Source organism: Orycteropus afer, unplaced genomic scaffold, assembly GCF_000298275.1.
Source record: "Orycteropus afer afer isolate SDZICR_OR568_19922 unplaced genomic scaffold, OryAfe1.0 scaffold00151, whole genome shotgun sequence".
Taxonomy (NCBI): Eukaryota; Metazoa; Chordata; class Mammalia; order Tubulidentata; family Orycteropodidae; genus Orycteropus; species Orycteropus afer.
The window spans coordinates 4,389,707-4,398,534 of NW_006921738.1; the positions used below are offsets into that span (position 1 = coordinate 4,389,707).

The following is an 8,828-nucleotide window of genomic DNA, read 5'->3' on the forward strand; positions in this document are numbered from 1 at the left end:
ATCTTCCTTCCAAGGAGTGGCTGGGGGGTTGAACCGCCAACCTTCCAGTTAGCAGTCAAATGCCTTAGGCACTACGCCAACAGAGCTCCCCATCAGCTGTTAGAGAAATGCAAATCAAAACAATAAGGTACTATCTTGCCCCAGCATTAGTAGCAAAGTTCAACAAGACAGAAAATAACAAATGCTGGCAAGAAAGCAGAGAGATTGGGACTCTCAGACACTGCTGGTGGGACTGTAAAATGATACAACCACTGTGGAAAGCAGTATAGCAATTCCTTAAAAAGTTGTTATTAGAAATACCATTTGACCCAGCCATCCCATTACTAAGTATATATCCTAAAGAAGTGAGAGCCAGCGCAAGAACAGATATATGCACACCCATGTTCATTGCAGCACTATTTACAATAGCCAAAAGATGGAAACAACCTATGTGCCCATCAACAGAAGAAAGGATAACCAACCTATGGTACATACACACAATGGAGTAATTGTTTTTGTTGTTGTTACGTACCGTTGAGTTGGACCCGAATCATAGCGACCCCTCCTTGGGTTTCCAAGGCAATATCAATACTGAAGTAGATTGCCCAACCTTCCTTCCAAGGAGTGGCTGGTGGGTTTGAACCACCAGCCTTCTGGTTAGCAGTCAAGTGCCTTAGGCACTAGGCTACCAGAGCTCCTAATGGAATACTATGCAACCCTAAAGAATAACGTAGAATCAGCAAAACAATGCATAACGTGGATGAACTTGGAGGATATTATGCTGAGTGAAATAAGTCAATCACAGAAGGATAAATATTGTATTAGTCCGTTATTGTAAAAAGTCCAGGAAAGGTTTACATATGGAAGGAAATTTTCTTTGCTGGTTACCAGTGGTGGGAGGGGAGGGAACACTGTTAGATATATAGAGACAAGTATTGATTTGGGTGCAGAGAATGGCAATATCAAATGTGATTAATCAACATGGTGGCACTGAGGAAGAGGAAGATATACAGAGGTGGGTGGGAGGTAGAGACAACAAAGACGAACTCTTTTGCACATACCGCAATGCATTACAAATAAAGGCAAACATTGATATATGGGTGGATATATGGGTGGACAGATTGAACTATTAGGTATGTCCCTGCAGGGGGGAGTGTGCCCAAGATCATGTATAGGGTTGGCAGACAATGTTTCTACTATGGTATTTGTATGTTCTGTAAGAATTGCCAGGTATATAGTAGAACTGACAAGGGACAAGGTTGTAGTCACTTCTTGGCCACAGCCAGCTACCCAGAGAGAACAAGTATTTGAACCTGTGGGCTCGGGACCACAGTCGCAGGGGACATCAAGCTCAACTGGCATAACATATAACACAAAAACAATGTTCCACATCCTACTTTGGCAAGTAGCAGCTGGGATCTTAAAAGCTTGCAAGTGGCTATCTATATGCAATGATGGGTCTCTCCTCATTCAGAGCAAAGAAGAATGAAGAAAACCAAAGATGCATGGAAACAATTAGTCCAAGTGACTGGTACATCATGAGATCCTCAACCTATATGACTATGAGATCAGAAGAACAAGATGGTCCCTGGCTACCACTGTCAACCACTCAGAGGGGTGGTAGGAGATCCTGGATAGAGTGGGAGAACAAGGTGGAACAAAATTCAAAATTATTAAAAAAAAAAGGGGGGGGGGGGACCAGGTTTGCTGGTCTGATAGAGCCTGATGGAACCACTGAGACTATGGCCCCCAGCTCCCCTTTAGGTCTGGAATTGAACCCATTCCTGTGGCTTCCAGCCAAACAAAAGACAGGCATATGAGCTGAACATTTATTTTAGGTAGATACACTCCTTGGAGAGATCAATCATGGGAGAACAGAAATGCTGTTTATCCACAAGGAGACAGCTCAGGCGGCAAGAATGCATAGGAGGGAAGGACACAGGGATGAGGTAATTATGGGGAGGAATTGGGAGGGGAGCTATTGCATTGTGGTAAATTGTAGTCAATGTCATGAGACAAAGTGTATGTGTGCTGCTATATGGAAAGTGAATTTACTCTGTGAACTTTCACCCAAATCACAAATAAAATCATAAATATAAATATAAATATATATAACTTTACAGCATTGGTTTTATAATAATTGTAGTTTTAAAATTTAGTAACAAAAAATTGAAAAAGTTAAGAATTTAAAAATTAAAGGATGGTTAACAATTTGAATTAATTATAAAAGCTAGTATCTACTAAGGACCTGCTCTGTGCCAGGTCCATCAAAAGCAATCCATAAAAAATTCACAATGCAGCTGTATGGTAGATAACTACCATTTTTTTCACATCTTACAGATAAGGGAAACAAATTAATGGAAATGAAATCTGACTGGACTCTACAATATGTAACAATGAAGAGTTGGTTCAAAAGAATGACAATAATTTAAAACATCAACTATATCATAAGCAAATAACCACTTGTTGTTGTTGTTGTTGTTATGTGCCGTCGAGTTGGCCCCGACTCACAGCGACCCCTCCTTAGGTTTCTGAGGCAGTATCACTACGGAAGTAGGATTGCCCAACCTTCCTTCTGAGGAGTGCCTGGTGGGTTTGAACCGCCAGTCTTCTGGTTAGCAGTCAAGTGCTTTAGCCACTATGCTACCAGAGCTTCTAAATAACCACTACACACACTAAAAAAAAAAAATAGGTGGAAGTATCATAAATAAAATGAACATCTCTTACTTGATTAATTTCACTTTGGAGTTGTAACCCTTGCTGCTCCTTTTCTTCTTTCTGCTGCTGTAGCTGTTTAAATTCTGTCTTAAGATGCTGGTACTTGGCCTCTACTTCTGATAATTCTTCTTTGAGTTTTTGAGTAGCTTCTCCTTTTTCACTTAGTTCTGCCTGTATCCTCTGTAATGAAGTTTCAGATGCTGATAATCTTGATTGAAGCTGTTGACAATCTAGGTCTTTTTGATGAAGGGTTGCCTGTATATTCTTTTTACTCACAGTTTCTTCATTATGTTTCTCCTCTAACTGTGTATACTCAAGTTCCTTCTTCAGTAATTTTTCAGTCAAATTCTGAAATATCAATTTAACAATTTATTTCCTGCTCTAATATTTTTAATTATTCTATTCTGATTCCTTATTTTTGCTCTTTTTAATAAAGAGCATTAGTTAGTGTCACAATTTCACACTACTTCAAATTGCTAAGTATAAAAACATAATAAAGATATCACTCACCAGTCTTTTATTTTGTACTTTATTCAATATTATCATTTTCAAAATATAAAAACACCTTCAATCAAAGACCTGGATCAAACGTATCAAATCTATCAAATGTTAAAGTTTGATCTTAGTGTTGTTGTTGTTGTTATGTGCCGTCGAGTCGGCCCTGACTCATAGCGACCCCTCCTTGGGTTTCCGAGGCAGTATCACTACGGAAGTAGGATTGCCCAACCTTCCTTCCGAGGAGTGGCTGGTGGGTTTGAACCGCCAGCCTTCTCGTTAGCAGTCAAGTGCTTTAGCCACTATGCTACCAGAGCTCCCAATTGATCTTAGTAGACTAGTGAAAATTAACACTGCACATTTCAAGACAACAGACATAAACATAAGACAGTGATCAGAATTTTGACTCAATTTTCTAAAGAAAGAGGCAAGATAAGAAGACAATGTATGTACCTGTTGAGTTAATTGGTTGACATTTATTATACTCACTTGTTACATCATTGTACTCAAAGGGGATAACAGAAAAATAACAGAGGACAATTAAAGGTGTCCTTTAAACAGACTATAATTGAAATGAAACAAATGCATATCAAAAAAAATTTCTAAGAAATTTAACCATAATGCACAAGCAAGAATATATTAATAGAAAATAGAGTATCACATTTCGTAAGTACACAATTCTAAAAAATAAAATGTACAAAGTCAGGTATGGCTAATAAGTAGAGCACTTGAAAATATTAAAATAATATTAAAATTTGAACTTGGTTTTAAAAATGATTAACTAAGGAATAGGTATATATGACTATTTCCTTTATACTAAAAGAAGATATATAAAAACACACAAAGGAAAGGACTAACAAGTTGCATGTGTGGAAATAGCCAAAGCTATTACCTTACCTGGAGTAATATGTCTAGCTACCAAAATGGGAAATACAGTAGTAAAAGTCTGGAACTCTTGACGGAGAAAAAAATGAGTTAAAAGATCAAGCAAAAATATACTACAGGAAAAGCAGAGTCCAGAGAGATGATGTAATAAGTATGTATAAAACAGTCAAGACCAGGGACAAACTTAGTAGTACGGACAGCAACCAGAAGTTTGCAGTAAAATCAAGAGATGTGTGCCTTGACTAAGTAAGAAAAACAGAAAAGGAATACAGCCACTAGAGGAAAAAAATACTTTTGAGTGAAACTATGCTTGGAAAATTATTAAAACATGTATTTCTTCATTTTACTAGGTAGCAATTCTAAAACTTTATTGATTTCTCCAAATCTTTTAGGAAAGGAGTCCCTGAGTGGCACAAACAGTTAAGCACTCAACTACTAGCCAAAAGGTTGGCAGTTTGAACCTACTGTTACCTAGCAATATGCTTCTGACCCTATGGAACAGTTCTACTCTGCACACAGGGGATTGCCGTGAGTCAGAATCAACTTGATGGCAGCTAACAACAGCAACATTTTAGGAAAATTGACATTTATTATAGAATTAATTAATTTAATAAATCTATTACATAAACGTGTGGGTTATTCTTTCTTTTTTTTTTTTTTAAGATGATTAGAAGTTGTTGAATTTCATGAATGTAGCTAAGCTCAAAAATACTGAAGACTTGAGCAGGACATACTTTAAACATATTCTATAAAAATTAAGACTAGTAAATGAAGTAATGTCTTTTTCCCTAGAGGCTTACTTACAAAGTCACCAAGTAAGGTCACCCGGTTCCATATATAAATAATTTCTCAGAGAGGTTCACTTTTAAGAAGCAACAATCCTTCATTACCCTCCTCTTTCCACCAATTTTACATTCTGTTTTTACTGACAGCAACAGGATGATGCTTGGCTTTTGTTGGTGCTTAGCAACAATCAATGACTATTTAAAATTCAGTTGTTTTAAAAAACTAATCAAAATTTAACTGCTTTATTGCATGAATGAGAGAAAATTTAATTTTCTTTGAAAGAGCACAAACTACTTTCTTTCTTTAAAAGAACCTACTCCACTCATACTAAGTAAATTTTATATGCAAAAAGATCTAACTATATTCAGTATTATAAACTTTTAATTCTTATTTTGGTCTTCCCATGGAACCAGAAGCAAGACAGTGAATAAATGTTTTCTGAAGACTGACTTTGTGAAAGTACAGTAGAATTCATTCAAGAAAATAACAGCACTTTTCATTTGTCCAAATTAAGCCTTACAACAAAATATGAGATGGATATTATCATTTCCACTTAAAGATGAAGAAGCCGAAACTAAAGACATAATATGATTTAGCCAACTGGCAAAAGTCATGTATTATGATTCTAAGCCCAATAAATTTTTTACAACATAATTAAGGTACTCTGTGAATCAATTCAGGCATACCCTATAAATTTAAGTTATAAAATGAATGTTAAACTTTTAACATAACTATCATTTGGGTCAGCAAAATTCTTTCCTTCAAAATGTCTAGTCATCTTTTGATTTTTTTACCAATTGTTCTCCTGACATATTTTCTTAATGTTACAATTTCACTCTGTTAATCTCTCTTATTCACTTTTTACTTGCCATGATAATAAGAATAATTCAAGAATGACATATTGATACTTTATAGCTTGCAGAATGGTTTCAGAAATCTCATCTCATTTGTTCCTCAAAGCTCAGTGAGAAAGACCAAGATGAAGTACGTATAAGTTCTTCAACATTCCATATTTTATGTTCTTTAATATTTCCATGATTTTTTTTTGTACATATTAGTTTCAAAATGGAACACAAGAAACTCTTCTCCCACATGAAACACCCTTTAATATCCTTGAAACTCAGACAAAAAGTTACGTCTTCTACAAGGCCTTTCCTGATTTACTAGGTGTGTATTTTCATTCATTGTACAGGGGGTCACCATGAGTCAGAGGTCAACTCCACTGTAGATAACAACAAAAAAAACAGAGTTAGGAAAACTACCTTGATCTTGACCCAACTCTGTGTCACAACAGTCACCAAATAACAGCAACAAAAATAAAAACTAACATTTTGCTGATGTGCTTACTAAAAGCCAAACTTAGACATTTTGTGGTAGTTAAGTTTGTGTGTCAACTTGGCTGGGCCTGCTTGAGTGACTGGACAGCTGGATGTAGCTATTCCCCAAGGTGAGATTGGTAATTAACTCCATGGTAGAATCTACTGGAGCAGCTGAGTAGCTGCTTTAGAGATGTGGGCTGCTTCCGGTATATAAGAAGCAACTTTGAGGAAGGTCTCCAGCTTATGGCATGCTCGGACCCTGCATGTAGCCAAGTCATAGTGCAGCAGCGTACCATGCCCTGCCAATCTTGGGACTTGAATTAGTGGCCTGCTGTGCTGTTTGGTAACATTGGCACTGTGCCTTTGCACTTGTTGACCTTGGGTTTGTCAGCCTCAGCAGCCAGCAGCTGTCTGAGTGAAGAAAAGCCTCCAGCTTCAGTGGACTGGGAGCAGGAGGCAGAGCTGAAGCCCAAGGTTGAGAGGCTTAAAGCCTCCAAAATGTAAGATAATAAACTCCTGTTTGTGAAAGTCATCCCATTCACGGTATTTTTCTGTCAGCAGTACAAAGGTAACCAAAACACATGTATTAATGTATTTAATAGCTACATCAATACTAAGATGCAAATGGATGGAACAACACTTCTTGGCAGAAGAAACAGCTGTGAATTTGAGAGGTTGAGTATCTCAGCTAGGAAGCGACAAAACTATGATTTAAACATGACTTTACCACTGTATTACATTGCTCACATCAATTTTCTACAAAACAGGTAAATGCCACAACAATGTAACTGCTTATATCCTGCTATGTCCCTTTGCTCGTAAGCCCCTGCTCTTTGGAATACAACTCTCACATATCTCTGAGCACACCTCCGGTGAGTTTTTTGGTCTTTCTAACCCTTACCATTACAAGTCTTTTGCAGGTCTCAATTACAACCTGGACAAAGGGAGGGTAATGAGGGAAGGAAATGGCTACCCCAAAGAATAACTTAGTCTCTTACAATGACCTATACTAATAGCTTTAGATTCACAGTAAGATTTCACTCAGAATTTATATGAAACCATTTAATTAAACACAATATGATTTTTATTGGAAACAAAGAAAAAGTTTCTTCAATATTCCCATTTTCTTGTTATGTTTTCAAGGCCAATAATTATAAAACTGTGGTTTAGTGCTAAAAACCATGACATTTTACTTTACATGTTATTTTAAAATGTTACTTATTAATATAATACTGCCTGTACCCAACAAGAACTCCCCTCAGGGAATTTTATATACTAGCCTTCAAAAGAACATGTACAGATATTTCCAAATGCAGAACACCTGGATATCACTATCATCAAGTATGGTTTGCCAAGGACATGGAATGGGGAAGAAGGAGAATAAAGCAAGGATAGTACGAAAAGGCAGACACTACTCTGCATTTGCTCTGACTAGTACTCAAATCTTAAATAGGAAAGCACTTTGGGAGAAAAAATTATAGTGTTATACATATGTAAAACATTATTAAGATTAATGTTGTTGTTGTTATGTGCCCTCGAGTCAGACCCAACACATAGCGACCCCTCCTTGGGTTTCCGAGGCAGTATCACTATGGAAGTAATAAAAGACTATTATTCCCTAATCAAAAATGTTCCATTTTTACCAAAACCATCTTGATTCTACGCATTATCCACTGCGTGCAAATTGCGACTGTACAAATCTTTGTCATTTCACAAGAAGTAAAAGATGGGTCTGGATTTTACAGAAATTAAAATCACCCTCATCCATTGATGGTGAGAATGCAAAATGGTACAGCCATTGTGGAAAACAATATGACAGTTCCTCAAAAAACTAAAACAGAACTACCTTATGACCCAGCAATTTTGAAAATACCATGGACTGTCAGAAGAACTAACAAATCTGTCCTGGAAGAAGTGCAGCTGGAATGCTCCTTGGAAACGAGAATGGCCAGACTTCATCTCACCTACTTTGGTCATGTTGTCAGAAGGGACCACTCCTTGGAGAACGATATCATGCTTAGTAACCAAAAACCAAACTCACTGCCATAGAGTCGGATCCAGATCTGACTCACAGTGACACCTCCTTGGGTTTCCGAGGCAGTATCACTACAGAAGTAGATTGCCCCATCTTCCTTTCCAAGGAGTGGCTGGTGGGTTTGAAGCACCAGCCTTCTGGTTAGCAGCCAAATGCCCAGAGAACTTTATTTATGAAAACAGGTGAAGAAACAAATTTGGCCTACAGGCTTTCAGTTTGTCAACCTTGGTGTAAGTAAAAATGTTTTGTTGTTGTTGTTAAGTGCCGTCGAGTCGTTTCCAACTCATAGCAAACCTATGCACAGCAGAACGAAACACTGCCCGCTCCCGCGGCAGCCCCACAATCCCTGCTATACTTGAGCTCATCATTGCAGCCACCGTTATCAATCCATCTCGTTGAAGGCCTTCCCCTCTTTCATCGACCCTCCACCCCACCAAGCATGACATCCTTCTCCCGGGAATGGTCCCTTCTTACAACATGACCAAAATAGGTGAGACGAAGTCTGGCCATTTTTGCTTCCAAGGAGCATTCTGGCTGCACTTCCTCCAGAACAGATCTGTTAGTTCTTTTAGCAGTCCATGGTACTTTCAGCATTCTTCGCCAACACCACA

General features: G+C 37.7%; 1 protein-coding gene across 1 annotated transcript in view; it reads right to left on the minus strand.

Moving 5' to 3' along the window:
* Positions 1-8,828, minus strand: part of EEA1 (early endosome antigen 1) — a 204,052-nt gene that overhangs the window by 106,105 nt on the left and 89,119 nt on the right. The window contains exon 11 of the mRNA XM_042781687.1: positions 2,707-3,045. Within this exon, the coding sequence (XP_042637621.1) occupies positions 2,707-3,045 (339 nt within the window). The remainder of the gene's footprint in view (positions 1-2,706; positions 3,046-8,828) is intronic.